The 27778-nt window shown below is 50.2% G+C and overlaps 1 protein-coding gene, 1 long non-coding RNA gene and 1 other non-coding gene across 8 annotated transcripts in view; 2 read left to right on the top strand and 1 right to left on the bottom strand.

Annotated features, from left to right (window-relative positions):
- VASH2 (vasohibin 2) overlaps window positions 1-14175 on the bottom strand; it is a 40403-nt gene extending 26228 nt beyond the window's left edge. For 2 of the 5 annotated variants that reach the window (XR_011490239.1, XM_070473919.1), the window contains exons 1-5: window positions 13886-14175; window positions 6564-6695; window positions 5629-5717; window positions 985-1041; window positions 150-224 (exon numbers count right to left, since the gene is read on the bottom strand). Coding sequence is in view for 4 of the 5 variants with exons in the window: in XM_070473919.1 (XP_070330020.1) it covers window positions 150-224; window positions 985-1041; window positions 5629-5717; window positions 6564-6695; window positions 13886-14161 (629 nt within the window). In the remaining variant the exon portion in view is untranslated. The remainder of the gene's footprint in view (window positions 1-149; window positions 225-984; window positions 1042-5628; window positions 5718-6563; window positions 6696-13885) is intronic. The other 3 variants (XM_020890473.2, XM_070473920.1, XM_070473921.1) reach the window with 3 other exon arrangements.
- On the top strand, window positions 13760-27347 carry LOC139037436 (uncharacterized). Of its 2 annotated transcripts, none has more exons than XR_011490241.1 (2): window positions 13760-13833; window positions 24259-27347. It is a non-coding gene; the product is annotated as an uncharacterized lncRNA (long non-coding RNA). The 2 variants fall into 2 exon arrangements; XR_011490240.1 differs by lacking the exon at window positions 13760-13833 and adding an exon at window positions 14266-14354.
- Window positions 21482-21616, top strand: LOC139037581 (small nucleolar RNA SNORA70). The gene has a single exon (XR_011490464.1). It is a non-coding gene; the product is annotated as a small nucleolar RNA SNORA70 (small nucleolar RNA).
- Window positions 27348-27778: the final 431 nt, after the last annotated feature.

Here is a 27778-nt window from a genome sequence, read left to right as displayed (position 1 = left end):
AAGAGAAGCACCAGGGGAGCTTGACAATTTCCTCCACGCAGATGACGAGCGTCATCTCTGAGGACCTAGGATATGAAAGGCACAACCAGCTCCAGAGTGATGCTACCATCTACAGAGCACATTTAAACTCACATCCCTTGAAAGGATACATGCCCAGGATGACAGCTTCAAGGCATTTGATAGGCAGGGACTCCCGAGTCATTTCTTTCGCTGTTTCCATTAACCTGTAGGGTAGAGCACAAGGAAGGATCTCAGGCTCCTTTAATTATGCACTCAGTCTGTGTGTCAACCCACAAGTCTCCACGCTAGGCCCAGCATGCAGGAATACAGAGGAAAAGGGGAGAACTGGCCTCGCAGGAGGCTGGCAAAGCACTTGGCAGAACTAAAATTCCTAAATTCTCCATTCCTCTCTCCAAGAGGTAGTTTTGGGAAGTTGCATGCATGCATGCTATGTCGCTTCAGTCATGGCTGACTCTTTGCGGTCCCATGGACTGTAACCCACCAGGTTCCTCTCCCTGTCCATGGAGATTCTCCAGGCGAGAATACTGGAGTGGGTTGCCATGCCCTCTTTCAGGGGATCTTCCCAAACCAGGGATCGAACCCGGGTCTCCTGCATTGGTAGGCGGGTTCTTTACCACCAGCGCCACCTGGGAAACCCTTTGTGAGGTTAGTGTCCCTAATCCACAGTACCCTCCCACTAACCCAGGACAAGGGATGTTACGAGGGAGCAAGTGAAAAAGGCCACATAAGACAAATTTCATACGCCTCCCCCACCCCTGTATTAGTCTCCACCACTGAGCTTGGCTGTCCAGAGTGGCCCAGACCGCAGTCTCACTGCCAACCTGGTCCTGGGGCAGCCCCACCCTCACCCCTCAAGGACCAGAATGTTTGAGCACTGGGATAAAGGACCAAGAGTGGGAGAGAAAGATGACAGCTCTTAGACAGAAGCACAGTCTCCTGGTCCATAGACCATGCACCACTTACCCACTCAGCGGTCTCATCTTCCTAATTTCAAAGAACTGGGTCCCTGTATGATTGTATCTGTGTGAAGTATGTAAAGAGGAAGTGACAGAAAACTCCAAAGGCCCCAGTAATCCAGCAGAGGAAGCTATGTTTCATTTCTCGAAGGGATGAGGGAGTCGGGGCTGTCCAGGTGTCCGGTAGCCGGAATATCACCAACAGCGTCTTCCTCCTCACTGACCTGCCTTGCTTTAGGCCCCAAAGCACCCCAGACCTTCAGAATAGCTCTTTTCAATATGCTCTGTATTTTGTTTTGTTGACTACATGTCTTAATTCACCTACTAAACTGAGAGCTGGGACTGTTTATCTCTCATCTTTGTATCACCCTAAAGCTTGGCACAAGTCCAACATATTCCAGTTAGCAAATATTAAATATGAGGGATAAGTGAATGGCTGGGTGGACAGATGGATGGATAAGAGGGTGGATGCAAGGAAGGAAGGGAGAATGGGGTTGACAGAACAGTGGTTATGTGGACTTCCCTGGCGATTCAGTGGCTCAGACTCCATGCTCCCAATTCAGGGAGCCTGGATTCTATCCCTTGTCAGGGAACTAGATTCCCCCATGCCACAACTAAAGATCCTGTATGCCAAAACTAAGACCAGGTACGACCAAGTAAGTCATAAAATAAACATTAAAAAATAGAAGACAGGATAGGTGGACGGATGAATGAAAGGTTGGCTGGCTGGCTGCAGACAGAAGGGTAGGTTGATGGACGGAGGGATGGAGGGATGGAGGCAGGTAGACGGCAGCAGTTTCTCAAAGCATACGGACCGCAGCAGAGTTTACGGGGGAGACATCTCTTCCATGTCATGTCTGACTGACACTTGACATTGATGTTAAATCTGAGGAGACTGACCCCATTACCCACAACCTGGGGTTGAGCTGGTGGCCCACAAGGTCTCAGAGACCTACAAGCCCACATCAGCTCACTCTGAAGGGGACCGGAGATTCTCTGATAGCAGGCTCTCTTGACACTGGATCTTGATTTTTTCTGAACCTAAAGAAAAGTTGCTTTGTTTCTCTTTTCTGCCTCAAACAAAATCCTACAGAAAAAGTGTGCATTGGGGAGGTGCTAATGAAGCCTGAACGTGTAGCCCAGGAGAGGAGTATGAGGTTAGATGTGTGCCCCTACAGGCAGCTGCAGAGGGAGGCAATGATCACCTCATTGCTGCACTGCACACCCTCCCAAGAAGAGCTGGGATTCCTGTCTTGGCACAGACGCGCTTGGCCCCTAGGACATGAGCGTGTTTAACAACCACCTGGGGAGTCTGTAATAAGCAGATTCTGGGCTCCACCCTGGCGATTCTGATTTCAGGCCAGGTCTTGACCACAGATGTTATCCAGAGTCACCCCATCTGGGACTGATGGCTTGGAGGTTCTTGGGGGTGGCCAGGGGATGATTTTAAGAGGCTCAACCGTTGGGAAATTACCAGCATGAGCCATAAGAATAACCCGTAAAAATACAGGCCCGCTCAGCTTTTAAAAATACAATGTACAAAACCCTGGAGGTAAGAGGAAAACAAAGGTCTCCACAGTCTCATTGTGAAGTGGTTTTTCCCTTTACCAAAGATTTCATTCAAGCAGTGAGATTCCTGGTATATTTAGTGTTAGTCGCTCAGTCGTGTCTGACTCTTTGCAACGCCATGGACTGTAGCCTGCCAGACTCCTCTGTCCATGGGATTCTCCAGGCAAGAATACTGGAGTGGGTTGCCGTTCCCTTCTCCAGGGGATCTTCCCGACTCAGGAATCAACCTGGGTCTCCTGCATTGCAGGCAGATTCTTTATCTTCTGGGCTTCCCTGGTGGTTCAGACAGTAAAGAATCTGCCCACAATGTGGGAGACCTGAGTTCGATCGCTAGGTTGGGAAGATCCCCTGGAGAAGGGAACAGCAACCCACTCCAGTATTCTGGCCTGGAGAATCCCATGGACTGTAAAGTTCATGGGGTCACAAAGAGTTGGACACGAGTGAGCGACTTTCACTTTTTCACTTTCTTTACCTTTCTTTAGCCACCAGGGAAGAATGTAAAAGTAGAATGCAATTGGCAAAAGTTCTATTTATATGCCCAGATGTCCCCCCTGTTCTTGTATCTAGTTTATACATCTAGTGCATAGAGTGAGACAAACCCATAGTAAGATAATAATTAATAAAAAATTGCCTGACCATCCTTTCTCAGTCCCTTACAGTTATCAGCCCTGAAAGTGAGCTGGGGAGGAGAACCTCCTGTAAATGGCTGCCTGAAGAGAGAGAGAAACCTCACCCTCGCCCTCAGAAGGCTGCACCCCACACAACAGAGCTCAGAGCTAGAGACTTCATTTCTCAGAATCCTGTGCAAGGCCAATACTCCTGTGGGCCAACGCTGTGAGGCTGACAGAAGGGAAGGGAGGAGTCACCTTTTGCATCCCCAGCTGAGAACACGCCCAGTTCAGGGCTGGCCCCGAGTGGTCTGCATACCCTAGAACCAGCCCTTGCGTCCAGGACAAAGCACTAGAAAGCCCCATGGAACTGCGAATAAAAGGCTGGTCAGAGGGCAGAACAGAGAGCCCACGCCAATGGCAGGGGACCGGGAACCTGATCCCGGCAGAACGGGGCGTGTTTTCGTTTCTCCGGCCCTCTCTGCAGTCACCCATCTAGGTCAGTGACCATCACAACGGGTCAGCGAAGAGAAAAATGAAAAAGAAGATCCTTCAAGACTGAGAGTGTGCTACACGGTTTATGGGAGAAAGAGCCAGTTACATGTAAAGCACATGCAAACGTGCCCCCAAAATGTATTTCCCCCCAGGTTTATCCTATTTAACCTCCAGCCAGACGATCCTTGTGAAGACCACGTCCTAAGTAGAGGGGACCTGCTTAGAGGCTCAGTCGTGTCTGACTCTTTGTGACCCCAAGCACTGTGGCCCGCCAGGCTCCTCTGTTCATGGGATTTCCCAGGCAAGAATATTGGAGTGGGTTGCCATTTCCTCCTCCGAGGGACCTTCCCGACTCAGGGATAAAATCCATGTGTCCCGTGTCTCCTGCATTGCAGGCAGATTCTTTACCTGTCAGGGAAGTCCCAAGTAGAAGTGGGGCAGGCAATTTTAAGTTCTAATTTCCATCACCTTCTGGAATGTTCTGTGAGGAGTCAGTCACATCCAGAAAGGCTCAGCTCTTGGGGGTCCAGGTTGACTCTGGCAAGAGTTTACGTTTCTGGGCCACAGGGAGCTCCACACACGAGTTCCCACTGCGGCGATCAGCACCGAACCAGACGGCCTTCCCTAGGCTAGGGCTGTCAGCCTGACCCTTGGAGGCTGGTGCTACCTTCTATCCCTCATATTACTTTACGATTCTACTGGGAAAATGCCACGGAGGGAGTTCATCTTCTGTGAAAGAACTGAGAGAGATCACTCAAACAAAGAGGCGGTTCTTATCTGCCAGCACCCTTCCTTTCAGGGAAAACACACAAGTCCGCAGGGAGTCTTCTTGCCGGTAGCAGAGAGGGGAGCCTCTTCCGGGGAAGATGGGACACGTGTGCAGCGCCCTGTGAAATCCTCTCCGCTAAGCTCTCTGTCTTTAGGAGGAAGGACGGGGGTCAGCAGAGGCCTGACCTCGGGGACCACGTGCTGGGGGCCAGGAAGGCGGCAGGAGCCAGACGCTGGCTGAGCAAGATGCTCCCTGACTCACTCGGGCAGACAGCCCCTCCTGCTCACTTACATCGCTCACAGCCCGGCTCCCGCCTGAGCCCATCCCAGATAAAGCACCAGCCGTGGCGGGGAGACCATCTGACCCTGCCCCCTGGATTCTTACAACGTAGCTCACGCGGGTGCTCAGAACTGATCTAATCCCGACTGCAGACAACTCCTTAGATCAGAGGAGAAAAGAGAGCCACGGCTGGCTGGTCTGCACCCAGCCGGGAACCACAAGGTTCCTTGGGTCTTCTTCAAACTCACGCAAAATGGAGAGGGCCCCCAGCCAGAGCCACGCTCACTCACGCAGAGTGGAGAGGGCCCCCAGCCAGAGCCACGCTCACTCACGCAAAGTGGAGAGGGCCCCCAGCCAGAGCCGCGCTCACTCACGCAAAGTGGAGAGGGCCCCCAGCCAGAGCCGCGCTCACTCACGCAAAGTGGAGAGGGCCCCCAGCCAGAGCCACACTCACTCACGCAAAGTGGACCAAGAGCACCAGGGTAAAAGGAGGCACCGGACGGGCTTCTGGTAGGTGAGGCGTGGTCAGGATCAGGCCAAAAAGTGAGAGCCCAGACAAGGAAACAGAAGACTAGAAGGGAAGAGAGAGGAGGAAGCCGGCAGAGGAGGAGAGCTGGAAGGATCCAAGGATGACTGAGAGGGAGGAGGGAGAGACAGAGAGGAAGAGACAGGAGGAGCAGGGGCGTGCCCTGCCCACCACTGCCTGGCCGCCCCTTGCCGGCTGCTTAAAGGGAGAGGGTCTGATCATCGCAATGATGGCCCCCCAGGGTCACTCCGAGACTCTCACATCACGCCGTTCCTCCGTCCCCGGCCTCATCGACCTCACCCCGCATTTGCTGACCATCTGCGAACAGACAGGCCATCAGACTTGCGATCACCATGCCCATCCCCTTGGCTGGGTCTCCTCCTCTGACCCCGGTGGGAAGGATACTGTAGTGTCTTCATGTAGTTCTGGATCGCCTGGAGCCAGTCCGGGATCGTCATCGACAGCCTGTAGTTTGGAACCTGGGGTATCGAAGGCTGCAGAGAAGTAGAGAGAGATGGTCATATCAAGGAGATGCTGTGGGGCCCAGTGCCTCGGGGTGGACCAAGGGTCAGGACCACCGGAGAGCTGCTCCCAAGCGCAGCTGGCCACCCTGCCCTGGGCACCTATTCAACTGGTGCCTCCAGGATAGGGTCTCCCCAGACCAGCCAGCCCCCTGCCGACATCCCGTGTTCCCTTGGCACACACCCCGCCCTGGGTCGCAGTGACTCCCTACGGCTCTCTGCGTGTTGTGTGAAAACAGCCTTCCTCCCCACGGGAGCCTCCGCAATTCTTGAGGCCAAGGACCACATCCTGTGGTGTCCCACCCTCCCCTCCCAGGCCGGGATGTTCCAAGCTGCTCCATTAATCCTCACACTTTTACTGCACAACTACACTTTGGCTGCGTGGCTGGGGTAACCTGTGTTCTTCTCCAGGGCACCTCTGAATACAAGATGAACGGTGCCCCGAAGGGAGGCAACACGGCGCTACGCCTAGCATTTCTCCTCGACACCACCCCCTGCAATCCCTTCCCTGAGTCCAGCCCCGAGCGGATTCTCCACTCTTCCCAGGGAAGGGCACCTCTTCCAACTCAGGAGCCGTCTTACCTTTTGACCTCTCCTGGCGGTCAGTCTCCCCTGCACTTCCTAATCTGCCTCTAGGTCAACACTAGCTCCCAGGACGGGGAAGGGGGAGCTAAGTGCCTCTTAGGAATTTAGAGCCGAGATGGCGCTCAGCTCTGAGCCACCCGGCCGACCAGGCCAAGAGGGAAAATGAGCAAGTGCTTCTAATCCAGTCACTCCTGGGAAGAAAGGGGGCGGTTTCTGTTTTACTTCCCTTCTAACCTCGGCCTCTCTGGTGGGGAGACACTGGGACAGGGCCCCCCAGCCCATGTGGGCTGGCGGCTCCGGCAGGAGGGAGAGGAGGCCCGAGTCACTTCGGGAGGAGAAGGGGCCGCAGGTCAGGTTAGTCCCACTCTAGAAGAAAAGAGGGTAAGGGAGACCCTGGGGACAGAGCGCTTAGCTGGTAGAAGGGGAAGCCACTGGTGAAGAGACTTGGGGGCAGAGCTGGACAGCCTGTGGGCACCGGAGCCAGACTCGGTCCATGAAGGCCCCCGGTTCTGCCCCCAGGTCTGCAGGCTCAGGCTCCACGCCAAGCTGGAGGGCGCGGGGCCTCTGGGCCTGAAGCAGGAGGTTCTTCAAACTTCTATACCTTCTGCTGCTTTTATTTAAGAAGGAACTAGCCACACATCCTACTTCACAGCCAAGGTGCAATGTGTGTGTGTGTGTGTGTGTGTGTGTGTGTGTGTGTGTTTGAGAGAAAAAGGAAATGTGAGACTGGAGTGCACACGTTCACACAGCTGTCCTGCAAACATTTTGCTTACGACACATCAACTCAAATCACATTCCTGTCACGGAGAGTCATTTTTGGGAGCAAAATGTTCCCATCTGAGCATTTGTTTACATGGCCCTCCCCACAAGCCCCGGGGGGCCAAAATACGAGGCCTGTCCTTGTGTTTCTGCCCTAGCAAACACGGGGAAGCTTGTCCCTGTTTTTCTTTCGCACTAACATCCACGGATTTACCCACACCCGGAATTCTGTGTAAGAAAGTGCCAGAGCTTTCACACAGAAGTGAGGAAGCAGCGGACAACCATTTCTTTTGCGCCTCCCGTGTTCCGAGCTCTGGGCCGGGTACAAAGCGGGAGGTGGGACAGGCACCGGAAAGGGCAATGGCACCGCTCAAGAAGCCACGGCACCCATCGACACAGAAGAGCGGGGCTGGCACCTAGTTAGCAGAAAGGACTGCAGCCGGCCACCTGAGGGATTCCCAGAGGGACCTCCCTTGGCCGAAGCCCTGAGGAAGCCAGAGCCATTTGGTTCTGACTCAGCTCTCAGGGCCGACCACCAAGTGATTTCAACTCCCCCAAGCCCGACGGAGCCCGCAAGAGCCGGATGCCGGGGGTGGGAGTCGGGGGGCAGCTGGTCCTCAGAATAGCAAGCCCAGTGGCGCCCAAGGGCTTTTCAAAACAGCTGCCCGCTTACCTCAGCCCCGGCTGAGAGTGACTGCAGGAGCTGCGGCCACATTCCCCAAACCCCAGCTGGGGACCGCCGAGGGGATGAGGTCATCTGGTTCCAGCCCACCCTGCCGTCTGGGACAGCTGGCGGGGGGCTCAGGCTGGGTCAGCCTCCGGCTGCCCACGCCCCCACAGGCCGACGACTGCAAACCAGGCAGGCTCCGTGCGGGGTAATTACGAGTCCCTGCTTTCTCACCTAAGTGCCGTGGACCCTGGGCAAGCTGCCCCCACCTCTCTAAGCCTCCAGGTCCTTCTTGATAAAATAAGAAAGAATACCACCTACTTCAGACCTTCCAGGCTGGCAGTGACGATTGTATGACCTAATGTATAAAGCAGGCAACTTGGGGCTCGGCGCGTGGGGCTCTTTAAGTGTTAGCTGTGCTATCATTATTCATCAACGGTGTGCTTTCAGGGGGCTAGACGGGGTCGGGGAGGGGGGGTGAGGAGTCTGAATGGTGTCCACTTTTCAGGAACTAGAAAACAGAATCCGCAGAGTTTGAGCCCCTGGAGGCTTAACTCAGGAGCATCACAGAGATGCCTTCTCAGCCTGAAGGAAGAGAATGAAAACGTCCACATCCCCGTGGATACGTGGTGGCCATGCGTTAATGTCCTTAATTCATGAAGAGTTCACACAAAGAGGTTAAGAAAACTCTCTAGGCTTTCATAAAAAGAAAATGGCCCCAGGGACTTCCCTGGGGGTCCAGTGGCTAAGATTCTGTGCTCCCAAGGCAGGGGGCCCAGGTTCCATCCCTGGTCAGGGAACTAGATATTACATGCCACAGCTAGAGCCAGCATGCCCCAACAGAAGACTGAAGATCCCACACGCCACAGTTAACGCCTGGCGCAGCCTAAATAAATAAGTGAATGTTTTTAAAAAGAGATTCTGTAAAACAATTACCCTTCAATAAAAAAAAAATTAAAAAAATAGTTTCTCTAAAGTATACAGTCATGAAGGTAATATAGGTAAGCTTACAATAAAAACAGGCACATTTGTATTTTCAAAAAAAGAAAATGGCCCAGATGGACACCCAAGTGTCCATCAAACAGACAATGGATAAACACAATGTAGTACACTGGTCATGCATTACTATCCAGCCTTAAAAAGAAGGGACATTCTGACACTTGCTATTTAAGCCAGAACTTTAAAGACATGATGCTAAGTGAAATAATCCAGTCACAAAAGGACAAATACTGGATGATCTCTCTTATGTGAGGTTCCTATAGCTGTCAAATTCATAGAGACAAATAGTAATAGAAGTGTGGCTGCCAGAGGCTGAGGGAGGGAAAAGGGATAACTCAGTGTTTAATGGGTGCAAAGTTTTAGTTGAGGAAGAAGAAAAACTTCTGTAGACGGAACGTGGTAACGGTTGTACGACAGTGAACCTACTTACAATGTGAATTACACGAGTTAATATCCTTCATTCATGAAGTTAATTGTAAGTACATGTGAACTTACATGTAAGTACATGTAATTCACGTACTTAACTATAAGTACAACATGAACTATACATTTAAAATGGTAAATTATATGTTTTCCCACAACTTTTTAAATGACCATGAAGACAGTTCACCAAAGAAGGAATGCAAAGAGTGAATAAATATTGTTTTAAATGTTCCAGTGCACAACTTAAGAACTGCAAATTAAAGCCACTGAAGAGGATCATTTTTTGCCTCTCCAATAGAGATATCCTGAAGTGTGGATACTCAGTCCTGGTAGGATGCTCTCCTACGGCATGATGGGAAAATTAACGGGTATAGTCTTTTCATGGAAAGCCCAGGGAACACTCCTTTTTCTCCTCCTCCCTGACTGGGGTCCTGAGAGTCTCTCCTGTCGTTTTCCTGCCCCGATTCACCCAAGACTTCAACCTAGATTTCTTCTGTCCCTATCAAGTCCCTCCTGCCAACTTTCTCAAGCCACATCCCAGCTGAAGAAGGCTGAATCTAGAGGGCACAAATCTAAACTACCCCTTCCACGAGCTACTAACCACCACAGGCACTGTACCTGCCTATGGTCAGGGCGTGGGGGAAGGGGAGTGGACAGGAAGACGGTTGTTGAAGAAAAGGGAAACAGACCACAGGCCAGCTTTGGCGGACAGGCTCTCTCTCACTCCATCCTTGCCAAACATGATGACCCGTCACAAGCATGCAAGGAGCAAGGATGTGGACAGACACCACTGTGCGTGTCATCCCCATATATCACCATGTGGAGAGAAGGGGCAGCCAGGAAAGGGGCCAGGGAGGCAGCGAGAGCCCCGGGCACCAGGAGTCTTTGACAGGAAAGCACAGCCTTTTGCCATCGCTGCCCTGGAAATGTACCATACACTGTGCAGGTTCCAGGCAGAAGAATCTTCTCTGGCAAGATGGAGGGGAGCACGGAACTTCACTCCTGAGCCCAGGCTGGGCCCCAGAAATCTGCTGATGGTAACATGGTACAAAGGTCAGGGGTCAAATCCTCAGGCTGAGCAGGAAACGGGGACTGATGGTTTGGAACGGACAGGGGAGAAAGTGAGCTGCCCATGTGTGCCAGCAGGCGGCAGGAGTGGAGCCCTGACTGCAGTAAGGCCTGGCTCCACAGCCCTCACACTTCTTCACTCAGGCCAAGCGGAGTCCACTAAATGTGAATTATGTCCCAATTTGGGATCAACGTGAGGATGAGTTACAAAAACGTGGCGTCTGCAAGAAACGGCTTGATGCTTCCCGCTGAATCCATCTGCTTGTCTGCCCCAGGAGAGTCGAGCTCCAGGCAGTCAAGAAGCAGGAGGCGCTGTCTCCTATTTGGCTCAGCTGTTTTTTTCTGAGCCAGCCATCTTCTCTGCCTCTCCTTCCCAACCTTGATTATTGGCCAACTAACTCGCGCTGCTTTCTTGCACCATCCCTAAAACACCCTGGCTTTCACCTAGTCAGTGGGAACTTCAGACCCGGTAACCAGTAGGGCAGAGGCCTGAGGTCACACATTTAGAAGGAGGATCGCAGAGCAGGTGACATCTGTCCCCCCTTCCCCAGTGGGGGCACCTGGATCTCTGGACAGAACTTACTAACAGAATGCCTTTGTCAAAGGAAGTGTCATTCAGTCCTTTTAGGTCTTTGATACTTTACTCTGGTCACTTCTTTTGTTTCTTAATCCATATTCAATTGTCAAAAAAAATGGTTTGTTGTTGTTGTTTAGTCACTAAGTCGTGTCTGACTCTTTTGCAACCCCGTGGACTGCAGCCTGCCAGGCTCCTCTGTCATGGGATTTCCCAGGCAAGAATACTGGAGTGGGTTGCCATTTCCTCCCCCAGGGGATCTTCCCAACTCAGGGATTGAACCCACATCTCCTGCATTGGCAGGCGGGTTATTTACTGCTGAGCCAACTGGGAAGCCCACCAAAAGGTTAATCTCTCTGAAACTCTCCAACTTCTCTACCACCACTCCCCCTACTCCCTGCTTCTGTACAAATTCCTCAGCAAGACATTGATTTGATTAAAAGAGAAAAGGACTTGGCCCGAGAGGAAAAACTCTGCTGAGCTGAGAGCAGGTATAGCCTTCGAATCAGAGGTTCCTGGAAGGGGGAGTTTTCGAAGCTATTCCCTCTGCTCAATGCTCTGTGGTGACCTAAATTGGAAGGAAATCTGAAAAGGGGATATATGTATACATGTAGCTGATTTACAACCCAACACTGTCAAGCAACTATATGCCAATAGAAATTTTTTAAAAAGAAAAGAGCTGTTCCCATCCCAGGGCCTGTGCGGGGTCAGAGTTTGGGGGATGTCAGAACCAGGAGAGAAGGGATGCTGCAGTGGGGCTGAGGATGGAGAAGCAAGCATCATGATACAACATAGGAGCGAAAAGTGAAGTTCTTTATTTAGGCTCAAAAAGCCGACGCCCACGTTCAGGCTAGGGTTGTCCTGGCTTGGCAGAAGCTCTCATGTGACCTTAGCGTTACTGTGAAAGTACAATATGATACGGCCACTATATTAAAAAAAAAGAAAAGAAAGAACTCTCTTTTTTAAGAACCCAAAATTCAGCCACAATAATGGAAGTATCAAAGTACAGGTCTCCGGAAGTAGTGGTGTATGTTCTAAGCTGCTCAGACAACATTCAGAATATTGTGTTTCATATTGTGCTTGCTTTCCGGGACTGACTCATGACAAAGTAGCAACTGTCCTAGAAAGAGGACAAGCAAAGTGAGTTGATCTGGGAACTATGATACATTTAAAAAAAAGGTGAAGAACTACCTGTGGACAAAGACGATTAAAGGAAGATGCAGAACAGTCCAGTGCCCCTCTGGGGTCGCACAGATCACCGGGAACCTGAAAACGAACGGGTCATAACCCCACAGGATTTGAGAGTTGGAAAGAACTTTACATCCTACCTGATCGACTCCCATCTTATAGATGAGAAAATGAAGGCGGGAGATTTTTAAATGAGTGATCTAGGTCACGAAGCTAGAGGTAGCACAACCAGGACTAGGATTCAGAAGCTTGATTTTTTACGCCAACTCCTTCCCTCACTCCAAGAGAACCATCTCCCAACGCTCAAGAGAGCTGTGAGCAGCACAGGCGTCCAGGTGTGCTGCCCTAGGCTTCCTGAACAGAACTGTCGATGACACAGACCCGGGGGTGGGGACGGATTTCTGTTCAGTTTAAGAAGAGCTCCCCAGTAAGCAAAATCTGGCCAGGCCTGGAAGCTGCCCTTTGCGGTAGCCGAGCCCTCCATTCCCAGGAGGCCTTCAGAAAAAGGGAGGGTTTTTTCTGAGAGGCAGGGATGAATCTCTACCCAGGCTGACATTCTCTGATTCCTAGAGAGAAAAGGGGTCCCCATCCACAATGTCGGGAGAAGGATGAAGTCACAGTTAGAAGCAGGGTGGGTGCTGAGGGTGCTAAATGAGAAAGCCTCACTTAAGTAAGGACCAACTCTGAAGTCAGAACTGTACATCGGTACCAGAATTGTTTTCAGGCTCTGAGTCCTCCAGAAGGACTCAGCAAGGGTAATTACAGCTGACACGAAAGCAGGCAAGATTCTCTTTGGGCAAAATGAAAGATCTCCTTGACCAGCAGGATAATAAAACACTGTAACCAACTGCCACAGGAAGCTTACAGGCTCTGCCACGTTCCCCAAGGGCACACACAGCTTTCTGGCCTGCAGGCTCAGAGGCTCAGGTCACCAGATGCTCCAGGTTGGGGACTTGACCAGATGGCTTTCCAGGTCTCAGGTCTGGCATTCCTAGACCTGCCCAGGAATCTTCTCAGCCATACCAGAGTCCCCAGGGTGCACGGGAAACCATCTGCCATGCTGCAGCCCCCAGGCTCTGGAGCATTCCTCCTCCAGTTTGCATTCTGATGTTTCACACAGAGACCCCTGCACATGTCCCTCCATTTTAACAACATTATCCTTGGCCAAACTCAGCTGGCTCACTGGCTTCTCTCCAAGGTAGAAAGAGTTTCATTCCTGAGTCTCTTTCTCTATCCTGTGAGATTCATTCATCCTGTGTACTGGAAAGTCCCTTTTAAGTCACGGTTAAAACTTTTTTCTCTTTTCTCAGAGCCCAGATAAGCTGGGAAAAGAGAGGGTTGACCGTTTTGCGAGTTTCAGAGGTGAAAGTCATTGTCATTTAAAAAAAAAAACTGGCAAAAAGTCTACAAATGATTCACGATGAGAAGTCTGACTGGTTGGTTGTAAATTCATTCACAGTCTAATAAATCATTTTCGAGGGGACCACAGAGGAGGACCAAGAGACTCCAAAGACAGTGAGAGGGAGTCTATGCATTCTTGGCATCACTGGTGCCACCTGGGGGCTTCAGTGTTCGCTGAAGGAGGATGTACACAGGGTAAATAAATAACAGAATTTGGCTCCAGATTCAAAGAAACCTTGGCACAAGTCGACCACACAGTCCCAGGACAGTAAGCCCTCTTCCTTTCTCTCTCCCATTGCTAAGACATCCAAGACAAACATCTCCATTAAGCAAAAGGGGTGGGAGCTGACGGGAAGAATTAGGCGGGGAAGTGAGTTTGCAGCAGGACCAGGAAAATGGAAATTGCCTCTATTCGCTACGTGCAGGTAAAACGGTCTCATCCCTGCCCAGCCCACCCCCTACTTCGGATCTACTAACCTTTGCCAAGAAGGTGGCGTTCCTGATGGCGCCCACCATCTCTCCCCCCTTGGGATGCACTTTGGCCACGTGCAGCCACATGCGCTCCCAGGTGTGGCTGTCAATGGGGAAGCCGCTCTTGTTAACGTGAAACAGCACCCCGCCGTCTTTGTCCTCCTCCTCCGAGCCCCCGCTGGTAGCGAGGCTCACGGGCCGCGCGTGGCTGCTCCGGGACCGGGTGCCTTTGGCGCCTTTGGGGTGGGGGCGGCGGTGAGTGTCGGCCGCGGAGCCGGTCATGGTGGGGCCGGGGCAGGGGACGCGGAGGGCTGCGCAGGGGGCGCGTGCTCGCGGGCGCAGCGCGGGGATCAGCGTCCCGCGGGGGTGGCCTTCTCCATGCCTCTCGCTGCGGCAGGACGCACCAAGGGGGAGCGGCGGCCGGAGCTCTGCTTACGGGCCGTGCCTGAAATCAGGGAGACAGCATGCACCACGGGTAAGTGGATATCCAGAGGGACCACGGAGGGGGCCGTGGCCAAGGCAGTGGGGCTTTGCTGGGTCCCCACTTCCCTGTCCGCTCCGCACTGCGCGCGGACAGAGCCCACCCCCAACCAGGGAATTGCACACCAGCTTCCAGCCCTGCAATTACCTAGCAAGGCGACTTGGATATTGCCACAAAGCTTCACACCCACCTAAACCACGGGAGGGAAATACAAGGAGCGTGGAGGCTGCGGAGTGGACGGGGAAGGGAGAAGAATAAAGACACGCCGCAGGAAGGAACCGGGGGTCCCCGCAAGGCTCCGCACGTTCCTGGGTCGCCAGATGTGGCCGAGAGCCGAGCCAGAACGTGCCGGCACGTGAGCGCCCGGGGCTGCCGCGAGGGCGCAAGCGGTAGTCTCGGCTTGCAAAGACCGCCGCGTTTCTTCCAGGAAGCCTCCCGAAGCCAGGCGCGCGAGGGGCGGCCCCCGGCCCCCGGCTCCAGGGGTAGTGGCTCCACCCGCCTCCTTCGCCGAGTTCCAGCGCCGGACACCCCGGGCGGGGGGGCGGGGTGTGGACTGGCTGCAGGCGGGGCGCGGGAAAGGGCGCCCGCAGCTCCGGAACCTTACCTCCGGACAGTCGGCCTCATGGCTGCGGAGCCTCTCCGGGCGGCGGGGAAGGCGAGGGCTGCTTCTGGGCCTGGGCTTGGGGGTGCTGCGGCCGTCGTCTCATTCCATGTCCCATTCTCGAATGTTATTCTGTGACAGATAACCGAGTCACCCGGGCAGCCGCCGATGTTCTGACTGCGTCCATTGGCCGCCGCAACAAAGAGGGGCGGGGCCCGAGCGCGGGACTCTCACAGCCCGGGGCTCCGGCGCGCTCTGATTGGCTCCCCAGGTTCCTGGGCGGGAGCGAAGGGGAGGAGGGGGGCCCTGGGCGGCCGCGCGAAAGGCGATCGCGGTCGTGTCCTGGGACCCCCGCGGGGGCGGAAGCGTAGGTCCCTGGGACTTAGGGCCCGACTTTCCCCAAGGGTCGTGGTACTGCGGGGGTTGCCACTGTGGGAAGCAGAGGAGAAGTCAGGTCACCCAAGGAGTGACCCTGAGAGTAAAGCCACCCAAGAAGTGACCCCAAGGGAGACGAGGGCTTGTGGTGAGACATTCCCTGAGGAACACCGGACACACTCACCTGCCGCTAGCAGGCAGTGATGGGTGGTTCAGGCAGGGCTGTTCACGTGATGGAACAATGCTCATATATATATATTACAAGCTCCCCAAAACTCACTAGGTGACACAGCCAGAGACCCTCTGACATTATTGTTGTTCAGTCGCTCAGTCGTGTCCGACTCTCTGTGACCCCATGGACTGCAGCACGCCAGGCCTCCCTGTCCATCACCAACTCCAGGAGTCTACTCAAACTCCATGTCCATTGAGGTGGTGATGCCATCCAACCATCTCATCCTCTGGCGTCCCCTTCTCCTCCTGCCCTCAATCTTTCCCAGCATCAGGGCCTTTTCCAATGAGTCAGCTCTTCACATCAGGTGGTCAGAGTATTGGAGCTTCAGCTTCAGCATCAGTCCTTGTGAGACATGAGTCCAGTGAGACTAATAAAGTCCTTTTACACCCAAGTTGATGTGCAACAGAGAGGTCATCAAGGTTCGCACTCTTGTCACAGCTACTGAGTTAGGAGAGGAGGGAGAGATGCTTCAGAGCCAGGGTGAAGTGGAGGCCCTCCCACACTCTCCAGGGAAAGACCTTTGTCTTAAAGACATCTTCTTTTTCAAGAGAAGAACAAGGTGAGAGGGGAAGAGCACCATATTCCTGACCTGAGGGCTAGCCCTAAGGCCAGGTTTATCACTTGGCTGAGCTGTGTGACCCAGGACAAGCCATTCGCCTGTTCTGCACCTTGGCCTCTTTCTGGAAAGAGAAGAGCAGATTGCTCACTCTCCAAGGTCTGTTCCGGCTCTAGGATTCTGTGATCCTCTGACTTCTCTCTTATGGAGACTTAGGAGCCTGGCTGTAATAGCCTTCTCTTTAAACTCCAGGCCAGCCTGCCAGCTTTGAGGGGTTAAAGCAGCTGTGACAGCAATGCTAGGTTAAAGTGAGTGAAGTCGCTCAGTCCGACTCTATGGACTGCAGCACACCAGGCTCCCTTGTCCATGAGATTCTCCAGGCAAGAGTACTGGATTGGGTTGCCATTTCCTTCTTCAGGGGATCTTCCCGACCCAGGGATTGAACCCAGGTCTCCCACATTGCAAGCAGATGCTTTACCGTCTGAGCCACCAGGGAAGCTGCTAGGTTAACCTCGAATTAAAAGTGTAGTCATCCTCAGGCATAGAGAATAGACTTATGGGTGGGGAGGGAAATGGAGAGAGTAGCATGGAAACATATACACTACTTTATGTAAAATAGATAGGCAGTGTGAATTTACTCTATGACTCGGGGACTCAAACTGGGTCTGTGACAGCCTAGAGGGGTGGGATGGGGTGGGAGGTGGAAAGGAGGTTCAAGGGGAGGGGATATGTATACTTATGGCTGATTCATGTTGACTTAAGGCAGAATCCAACACAACACTGTGAAGCAATTATCCTTCAATTAAAATAGATAATTTTTTTTTGTAATGAAGAGGGAAAAAAATGCAATCGTCAAAGACCACTGATGACCGATCTGTTTCTGGATGCTACGGGTTAGTTGCTCATGTAGAACTGGAATTTCGCTTTCAGAGGAGGGTGTGATGAGGGGTGGGTGCTGGAGTGTAGCTCCTGGCTCAGAAAAAAAGGTGAGGTAGAGACCTGGATTCCTGACCAGTCCTGCAGCATCACCGACAGAGCCCAGGCCCAGAACTTCATAGATTCCACAGTGAGACTAACTTAGGTCCGGATAGACAGAGGAAATGGACCTAGTAATAACATTCAGGAAATTATCTGAGTAATTCAAGTATAAGCACACCTGGAAAAAATAGGGAATGGAAAGAGAGTTATCCTCTCTAATACATAATTGCCTCGGTTTTCATTTCCTGATTAGGAGAAAACATGCCTCAGAGGAATGAGCTGTATTCTCACCTCAAACAGCCTTCCTCCTTTTTATCACTCGTGTCTCAGATCCGTCTCTTTCTCCTCGCTTCCCCCGGGGTTTCAAGTCCAGGAGACTAGGGTTTCAGGATGTAGATCTGTATGTAGAGCAGAGAATATGGCCTCACAAGCCCTCAGGAGAAAAGGGAGCTCCCTAAGCTCAAGTGATCAGACCCGTTAGTGAACATCACAGAGTGTCTGGCAAGTGTCAGCGTCCTTGGCATCAATTTCCAGTGTCCCCACTCAGGCCAAATCCAAACAACGACAAGGTCTCTGCCAACCCAGGGCCTGGATCCTGCTTCACCCGGATCAAGATCCTAGGGACCAGAGAAGGGTCACCGATCATCTTCCTAGCCTAGGCACCTCAGGACTCCCTCACAGTTGAAGGAAACGCTTTTGTTTTTCATCTCCAGTATTCCAACTATCCATCCTCCATCCCAGGGGATGGGGTGCAGGGGGGAGTCAAGTGAAATGGTCTAAGAAGTCAGCTATGAGATTTGGTTAATTTTCCAAAGAGGTGGTAAGACAGCTTCTGATGTGAGCTGCACTGTCCCACTGAAAGGACTGGAAGTCAGAAGGGCCCTTTTGTTCAGAACCCTTTTGTGTCTAAGAATTGTACTCATTGTGTGGACCAGTCAACTCTGTTCTCTATTTCTTTGTATATTTTGTGTTATATAACACTCAAGTGAACCCAGGCCAGACAGATTATGGGCTTTAGGGGGTTTTTTTTGTTTGTTTTTAATTTTTTAATTGAAGTATAGTTGATTTACAATATTGTGTTAGTTTCAGGTGTACATAAAAGTGATTCAGATATATATTATATATATTCTGCTATATATAATATATATTCTTGTATTTATATGTATTCTTTCTCAGATTCTTTTGCCTTTTAGATTGTTACAAAATATTGAGTATAGTTCCTTATGCTATACAGTAGGTCCTTGTTGGTTATCTTTTTTATATATAGTACTGTGCTATGTTTAGTCACTCAGTCGTGTCTGACTCTTTGCAACCCCGTGGACTGTAGCCCACCAGCCTCCTCTGTCCATGGAATTTTACAGGTAAGAATATTGGAGTGGGTTGCCATGCCCTCCTCCAGGGGATCTTCCCAACATAGGGATCGATTGCAGGAGGATTCTTTACAGTCTGAGCCATCAAGGAAACCTAAGAATACTGGAGTGGGTAGGTTATCCCTGCTCCAGGGGATCTTTCTGACCCAGGAATCAAACCAGGCTCTCCTGCATTGCAGGCAGATTCTTTACTAGCTGAGCTACCAGGGAAGCCCTTATGTACTATATATATGTTAATCCCAAATGCCTAATTTATCACCTCCTTTTCCCCTTTGGCAGCCAGGGCTCAGGTGGTTAGCAAGAGTGACATAGCCACATATGCACACAGTGAGGCAAGGCCAACTTGCAACTTGAACAGGGACACCTGATGACCAGTTGCTCAACCTCTGAGAGCATGGTCATATTTGGTCACCAGCATAACAACGGGCATAGCAGAGACGTGTAGTGAGAAGGTTTGGAGCCATACAAACTGAGTTCAAATGGTATCTTCTTATTCAAGTGCCAGTTGCCAGGGTCTCAAAGATAAATAAGACAAAATCCTAACCTAGGATGATACGTCTAGCTCCACCATCTGTTGATATTAGTAGCCTCTTGATGGATGTTTGAGATGCATCTTATGAGCCTAATCACACTGCTAGATGTTGCCTTTTTTCCTGCCTCCAGAGCTCCCTTCACAGCCAGCCGGATCTGTGCAGTTCAGCCATCTGGGACCGACAGTCGCTTGCCCAGTCGGGTCCTTCTTGGCTGCTGCCTTACAGCCAGGCTGGCTGACCGCGTGTCTGGCGTCTCTGACCCTTCTACTACTTCTGCATCAGATGAAATGTCACACTGCAGGATGTGGCTTTTAAACAGCCCTCCATGGGGAATCTAAGGGAATTAGTTCCCTCTAGGGAACATTTTGGGGCTTCCCAGATGGCGCTAGTGGTAAAGAACCTGCCTGCCAATGCAGGAGACATAAGAGACACAATTCGATCCCTTGGTTGGGAAGATTCCCCTGGAGAAGGAAATTGCAACCCACTCCAGTGTTCTTACCTGGAGGATCCCCATGGACAGAGTAGCCTGGGGCTATAGTCCATGGAGTCGCAAAGAGTCGGAAAGAATTGAAGCAACTGAGCATGCCGCCCGCACGAGGGACATTTGACCAATAGAAAGAGGAGATGAGAGGGAGCTGGGCAAATAAATTATCTTTCCATCCTGCCTCCTATGGACTGTTCTGAGTCATGATTTTCTAACACAGTCTGTCTGGAGACATCCCACATGGCTGAGCAGACATACTTCCTGAAGCACCTGCCAGGACTCTTTGCAAAGGGTGGTGAAGCAGTTACCTGCAAGATAATATACCATCTTGCACTGCTTCTCTTCCTAGCCCTCTTCATTTCCCTTTTCACTCACTCTTGCTGCCTTCTCAATCAGATTTCATCTCTGCCTTCAGATCCTGTTTTCTAGAGAAACAGAGCTAACACAACTGGTTTTACAAGTGGTTCTAGAAAGCAAGGCCTCAGGATGGATTTTGGGGCTGTGTTTCCTAGCTCTATGAAATCAGTAGAGTCCTTTGCTGGTGACAAGAGAGGTGGCAGTAGCTTTGATATGCAATAGCATCACAGCTTTCACTTATTTAATTGAGGTGAATTGGATGAAGAGGGAAACATTGGGAGCGCAAGTAGCTGTGGCTGTTTAATCACTGAGTCACGTCCAGCTCTTTGCAGCTCCATGGACTGCAACACACCAGGTCCCTCTGTCCTTCACTATCTCCCAGAGATTGCTCAAATGCATGTCTATTGAGTGGTTGATGCTCTCTAACCATCTCATCCTCTGTCACCCTCTTCTCCTATTGCCTTCAATCTTTCCCAGCATCCAGGGTCTTTTCCAGTGAGTCGGCTCTTGGCATCAGGTGGCCAAAGTATTGGAGCTTCAGTTTCAGCATGAGCCCTTCCAATGAATATCCACGGTAGATTTCCTTTAGAATGGACCGGTTTGATCACAAAGGTAGCAGAACTGCAAAAAAGACTAAATGCATGGCCCTGATAGGCATCCACATCAAAGCAGAGCCCTGATAGGGAAAGACTGGGACCCTGAGACCTGGGATAGGGGTGGATAAATTTCTTGACCCTTCACATCTCCTGAATGTTCCTGCCCAAAGAAGGTTCCTTTCTTCATGACTTCTTAAGACCTGGCCCCGCCACTTGCTGCCTCTGCCAAAACCCAGAGTCAGGCTGTCGCACAGCCCACACTTGGAAGAAGTCCTGTTCCAGGGAGAAAGAGCATACCTGCCAAAGATCTTGTGGGACTTGGCTAACGTGTACTGGCAGGAACTGTAGAAATGTGCGTGGGAGTGGATCTTGAAGATGTTCTATTTGGGGGGTGGGGGTGAAGCAGGAAGCTCAATTGGGAGAATTCACTAATTTGGGGATATTCACACAGAACTTGAGATTTAATATTTAAGCAAGGATGCTTGGAGCTTGACTGGAGAGTTTTCTGGGATGGCTCTTTGAAGCCTCGTCTCAAAAATGGCCTACAGTAAGCAAAGTGGAGAAGCCAGACTTCCATGTGCAGTGTTGAGGAAGGGGTCTGAAGATTCAGGAAGGAGGGACTATTAGAAGCGTTTATTACATATGGCTCAAGAATCCACCACCTGACTAGTTCCCTGGGCCAGCCCAGAGGACGCACTCTTCATTAAAACAATAAAGAGTGTACTAGTAAGGAAGATTTTTTTTTTCAGCATGATATAATGACTGTCCTTGTAGTTTAAGGTTGATGTATGGGGGAAGCTGCTGTGGAACTGAGCTTCATGATTTTAGTGGAGATGATAAAAATCACAGAACTGCAAAGCCCAGGTAGGAGCACATGATCATAAAGGACAAGGTGGAATACTTCCCACGATGGACAGCAAGGAGGAGGGAAGACCAGGGTGACTTTATCTGCAGGAACCCCTGGTGTTCGGATAATAAATCATGGTGTTCCTAAGGGGAGGATATTCATGGAATTTATTGCCTAAATTGGGCTTTCCATTTGCAGCCAATTAAGCCGACTGTGCTCTTTTCCCCATGGGGGCCCAGTGTGCAACGGCTGCAAACAGCAGCCTCCTTGGTAGTGTATGCAGCCTGTTGCCTGTACAGGTAGCCCTAAGGGACCTTGGAGACAACTCTTCCTAGTGGCCATTCATGACTGGCCTGCTGTTTCTCAATCTAGACTCCAGATAGGTATGCACGGTGCCTTTGGAAAGCCCCAGGGCACAGTGGCCAGGGTCCACACTGGCCAGGTCATAATGTCCATCCACACCAAGCTGCAGAACAAGGAGCATGTGATTGAAGCCCTCCGCTGGGCCAAGTTCAAGTTCCCTGGCCATCAGAAGATCCACATCTCCAAGAAGTGGGGATTTACCAAGTTCAATGCGGATGAATTTGAGAACATGGTGGCAGAAAAGCGACTCATCCCGGACAGCTGTGGGGTCAAATACATCACTAATTGTGGTCCCCTGGACAAGCGGCGGGCCCTGCACTCATGAGCATCAGTTCTGTTCCCTCCTCAATCACGCTCACCAATAAATGCTATTTCCTGTCAAAAAATAAAATAATAAAATAAAAAAATAAATTGGGCTTTCCAGATGGCACTAGTGGTAAAGAACCCACCTACCAATGCAGGAGACGTAAGAGACATGGTTCCATTCCTGGGTTGGGAAGATCCCCTGGAGGAAAGCATGGCAACCCACTCCAGTTTTCTTGCCTGGAGAATCCCATGGACAGAGGAGCCTAATGGGCTACAGTCCATGGGGTCGCAGAGAGTTGGACACGACTGAAGTGACTTAGCATGCACACACACATATTGTCTAAACTGAGCCACTTTCAAGAGTGAAAAGGGTGCTGGTAATGATTACACGGGGGAAATAAGTGTACACTAGAGCCATCCCAGTCAAACTGATACCCATGGTCACCCTACCAGGGGCGATAGGTGAGCAGCTGATCAAAGTATTACTTGATTTGTATAATTAGAAAGAACAGAAAGCTATGAGCAGAAGGCCAACTTCAGTCACCATAGTGAGAAATCATAGACCCTTACCTCATTTCTAAATTGAAACCAGATCTGGTACCCGGCTATTGCCGTTATTGAGGAAGCTCAGCCGGCCAACAGCAAAGACTGATGCTGAGCCTGCAAGACAGCAGCCCTCCCCAGGGTAACCAGATAGACAGCTGGTGGAAAAATAGAAATCCAAAAGTCTATATTGATTATAAATAAATACACAAATAAGTGGTGTAGAAGGGAAGAATCTTGTTTACAGTAGAATGTAAATGTGAACGGAATACCAGAGTTAGAAAATCATCACTTTGCAATCCTCATGGTAGATTTTTTTCAGGCTAGAGTCATAAATGCATGCTGGGGGGACATTTCAATGAGAAGCAGGATATCTGCATCATCTTAAGTGTCTTACTTCAGATTGCTCATAAGTTTCAAGGGAAAGTGGTAACTATTCAGTGGAGTAACACAGCACCTTGACCAGGTGGTCAAGTTATTATCACCAATTATGGGCAGATGTATATCACATCTCCAAATGTGATATTCAGAGAACACAACATCCCCTATCCAACAGTCTGACTAGCATCCTTAGCATGAATCTAATTATGAAGAAACATCAAACATCATACCAATCCAAAATAAGGAAAATTCCATTCAAAAAGCTGTATCTTTAAACTGTCAATGTAATAAAAGACAAAGAAAATCTGTGGAAATGTTCCAGATTGAGGAATGACTTCTCTGGTGGTCATCCCACAAGCCTTGTGGCAAGGCCAAAAAAAAAAAAAAAAGGTTAAACTAAAAAACCATGATGGCTAAATGTGATATCTGATCATAAACTAGATCCTGACCTAAGAGGGAAAAAATGGTGTAGATGACATTAGCTGGTCAGTTGACAAAGCTGGAATCTAGATGATCAATTAGATAAAAATATTGTGGTTTTGTCAGCTTTATGGAAGTTAGTAATTGTACTATAGTGATGTAAGAGAATATCCTAGTTTATTTTCTTAGAAAATGTACTTAGGGGACTTCCCTGCTGAACAGTGGATAAAAATTCACCTGCCAATGCAGGGGACATGGGTTCTGGTCCAGGAAGAGTCCACGTGCCACAGAGCAACTAACCCTGTGAGCCGAAACTACTGAAGCCTGTATGCCTAGAGCCTGTGCTCCACAAGGAGAGAGGCCACCACAGTGAGAAGCCCAGGCACAGTGCCGGAGAGTAGACCCCGCTCACGGCAGCTGGAGGAAGCCTGAGAGCAGCAACGAGGGCCGAGTGCGAGCAAAAAATGTTTAAATAAAAACAAATAAGCAAAGAAATAAATAATTTATTTTAAAAAGAAAATATTCATTGAGGTATACAGGGGAAAGGGCTATTAAATGTGTAGCTTACTCAAGTGGTTCAGAAAGAAACCTCACTCTGTGTGCGTGTGTAGGAGAAAATAATAAAAGATTTAAAGTGAAATGTTAATGGTAAAGAGTATGTGGACAATTTTTGCACTATTCTTCTTCCTGCCACTTTTCTGTGAGTTTGAAATTATTTCCAAGTAAAAAGTTTTTGAAAGGTGAGCAGGGGGACTGACTAACTCCTGAAAACATAATAACCGTCTATTACACTAAGTTTATAAGGCAGGTATTATTATTCCCATCTTTCAAAGGAAGTAACGGAGGTTTAGAAGGTTAGGTTACTTGCATAAGATGTTACAATTAATAAGTGTTAGAGCTAGAAATTATACCTAGATTCTCTTAATCCAACTCTTTTCTTCTTTTTTTTTTAATAGCAAGAAGAATGTGGATTTAAATGGTCATCACAGTCAAGACCCAGGTGTTCTTATGATCAAAATGTTTTACTGTCGTGATGTTTCTAACCTTTGCCTCCTAGAGAAGTCCCTTGAATTTCAGGTTCATTAGTTTTTCTAACTAATGCCCTGGAGAAGGGTCACCAGAGAAGGGGGAGCACAGAGGAGAAATGAAAGCAAAGTGACTCAGACCAGTGAGGCACCAGGGAGAGACCACACTGGGGCCTGAATGATCCACTGGCAGCCGCGGGCCTTGGACAACAGTTCTTCCTGCCAGGTTTGGGGTGCTGGGGTGCTCTGAGGACATTTGGCTAGAGGGAGCAGAAATTTAAAACTTTCTTGGATTTCAGCTACTATTTTTCCCGGAGAGGAAGAGGATCATCTGCTGTGAAATGACAACGGCAGCCTTCAGAGAAGAAACCTCTTGTCACTCCTGATGGTGCAGTCAGAGACTCTGTGCCCACCCCTTCACAAAAAGACCATGCACTGCATGACTTATAAACAGCACACATTGATTTCTCACAGTTCCAGAGGCTGGGAAGTCCAAGTTCAAGGTGTTGGCAGGTTCTAGACACTGGTGAGGACCCACTTCCTGGTTCCTGCACAGCCAGCTTCTCAGCATGTCCTGGCCTGGTGGAGGGGACACACGAGCTCTGCAGGGCCTCTTTTACAAGGACACTAATCCCATTCATGAGGGCTCCACCCTTATGACCTAATCACTGCCCAAGGTCCCATCTCCTCTCCTAATACCATTGCACTGGGAATTAAGGATTTGACATATGAATTTTGGACGGACACAAAAATTGAGTCTCTCGGGACCTTCTTGGTGGTTCAGTGGTGAGGAATCCGCTTGCAAGTGAAGGGAACATGGGCTTGATCCCTAGTCCGGGAAGATACCACATGCCACACAGCAGCTAAGCCTGCATGCCACAACTACTAAGCCCGTGTTCTAGAGCTCGGGAGCCACAACAAGAAGCCACCACAATGAGAAGCCCATGTTCTGCAATGAAGACCCAGTGCAGCCATAAGTAAGTAAATAAACAGGTAAATAAAATACAGTCTCTAGCAGCAGCCATCTTGCAAATACTTGAATTTGGCTTTTGGGCGTTTGCTGAGATTCATGCAGAGAGGAGTCATTGTCAGGTGCCTTGGGACAGCTGGGGTTATGTCAGGAAGCTCCCCTTTTGGCTCTCAGGCACTATAGGAAGACAGAAAGAAGCAATTTACCAGATAGCATCTGTTTCCCAAAGGAATATGGAAGTTCGGTGACCCAGGCCTACCCCAGCTGATGAATGAGACCTAAGGCAATTGCTATGGAGACGCATGAATCGGTCTTACAGGACCTACCCCGGGCTGTTTCTGAAGGTCCAGGAACCCAGCTGATACAAAGGGTACTCCATCTGCCAATCTTAGCTGCCTGCAGCATGTTTGGTGAATGCCACAGGGTGTGTATGTGGAATAGTCATGGAAATTGGAGTGGGACAATCATCCCTGAGCAGAATGAATGCCTGACCCACCACCCCACCACTGAGCAGTTTTTCTGGGTTCAGACCTCTCTACTGTGCCCTGAAAATCTTTGTACAGATAAGGTTCCTTCTATATGAGTCAGGGATCAAGCAGAAGACAGGTGGGACTCTCGAACAGGTTTAAGTGAAAAGTATTTTTTGAAGGGCCTGTTGAAATAGGCAGAGGGGAGATGAAGGGGACCATCAAGGATGGTGCAGAACCCAGAAGCTGTTACCAGCCTGAGGCCTGAATGAGCAGATGAGGGCAAGAGACTTGAGCCCAGTCCACGAGGACAGCCTCCGGCACAGCGCAGAGCAGAGTGGACTGTGGAGCAAACCGAGTTGACTAGTACACCTGGATCTCCAGGGCCCGGATGCAGGCCCGGTGCCTTCCAGGGAATCTCCCACACCCGGAGATGAAAAGGAAAGACAGGAAAGATGGGACAAGGACTTAACACAAGAAGGAAAACCAGGCATTTGTGTATCTGGGCCATAAGCTAAGCACATTTAGAGGCTGACTGTCTGCCCAGGGTTACTGAAGAGGGAGTGTGAGCCCAGTTACACAGGGGGGTGTTCACCTTTCCCAGAGGAGATGACCAAGGAGCCTCCTGGAGGCTCCCTGAGTGTCCAACCTGAGGAAAGAGTCAGCATTAGACACGTGCCAACATGTTTTCCTTCCTCAATGCTAATACCTTCTTCGACCTTATGAAAGACAAGAGTTGTCTGGGGAGCAGTTGAGAGACCGTGACAAGCATCTCTCTTGGCAGAGGAAGTGCTACAAAAAGCTAAAGAGGAAGCCTACGCCCTCACTGTTATTGTCACATGTTTTTGCTGACATTTACTGAGAACATATGATGCGCCAGACGCTGAGTGCTTTTCCCACATGGACTCAGTCCAGCCTCACACAGCAGACCTAGGAGATGGGCACCAGTATGGACTGAACTGTTGTTATTGTTCAGCCGCTCAATCATGTCCGACTCTTTGCAACCCCGTGGACTGCAGCATGCCAGGCCTCCCTGTCCTTCACTCTCTCCCAGAGTTTGTTCAAATTCATGTCCATTGAATCAATGATGCCATCCAACCATCTCATCCTCTGTCATCCCCTTCTCCTTCTGCCTTCGGTCTTTCCCAGCATCAGGATCTTTTCCAGTGAGTTGGCTCTTTGAATCAGTTGCCCAATGTATTGGAGCTTCAGCTTCAGCATCAGTCCCTCCAACATATATTGAGGGTTGATTTCTTTTAGGATTGACTGGTTTGATCTTATTGCAGTTCAAGGGACTCTCAAAAGTCTTCTCCAACACCACAGTTCAAAAGCACCAGTTCTTCGGCACTCAGCTTTCTTTATAGTCCAACTCTCACATCCATACATGACTACTGGAAAAACCATAGCTTTGACTATAGGGGCTTTGGTCAGCAAAATGATGTCTCTGCTTTTAACCTACTGTCTAGGTTTGTCATAGCTTTCCTTCCAAGGAGCAAACATCTTTTAATTTCGTGGCTGCAATCACCGTCTGCAGTGATTTTGGAGTCTGAGAAAATAAAATCTGTCGCTGAGCCATGATCTTAGTATTTTGAATGTTGAGGACTGATTTGTGTCCCCCCTCAAACTTGTACGCTGAAGCCCTAACTATGTGGCCATATTTGGAGATGGAGTCCCTCCCTACAGAAAGGATTAAGGTTAAGTGAGATCATAGGGTGGGGCCCTGACCCTATAGGGTCAGTATCCTCACAAGAAGAGGCACCAGATAGTTGCCCTTCCCTGCAGTGTACGTACTGAGGAAAGGCCATGTGAGGACATCGCAAAATGGTGACCGCCTTAAGCCAGGAAGAGCGCTCTCACCAGAAACTAAATTTACTGGCACCTGGATCATGGACTTCCCGCCCTCCAGAACTCTGAGCAAACAAATGTCTGTTGTTTCAGCCATCCAGACTGTGGCATGTTGTTCTATCAGCCCAAGTTAAGGCAAGCACTATCAGTATGTCCATCTTACAGGTGA

This window comes from Odocoileus virginianus, chromosome 11 (genome assembly GCF_023699985.2).
Source record: "Odocoileus virginianus isolate 20LAN1187 ecotype Illinois chromosome 11, Ovbor_1.2, whole genome shotgun sequence".
Lineage (NCBI taxonomy): Eukaryota > Metazoa > Chordata > Mammalia > Artiodactyla > Cervidae > Odocoileus > Odocoileus virginianus.
This window is presented reverse-complemented; position numbering and strand designations above follow the sequence as displayed.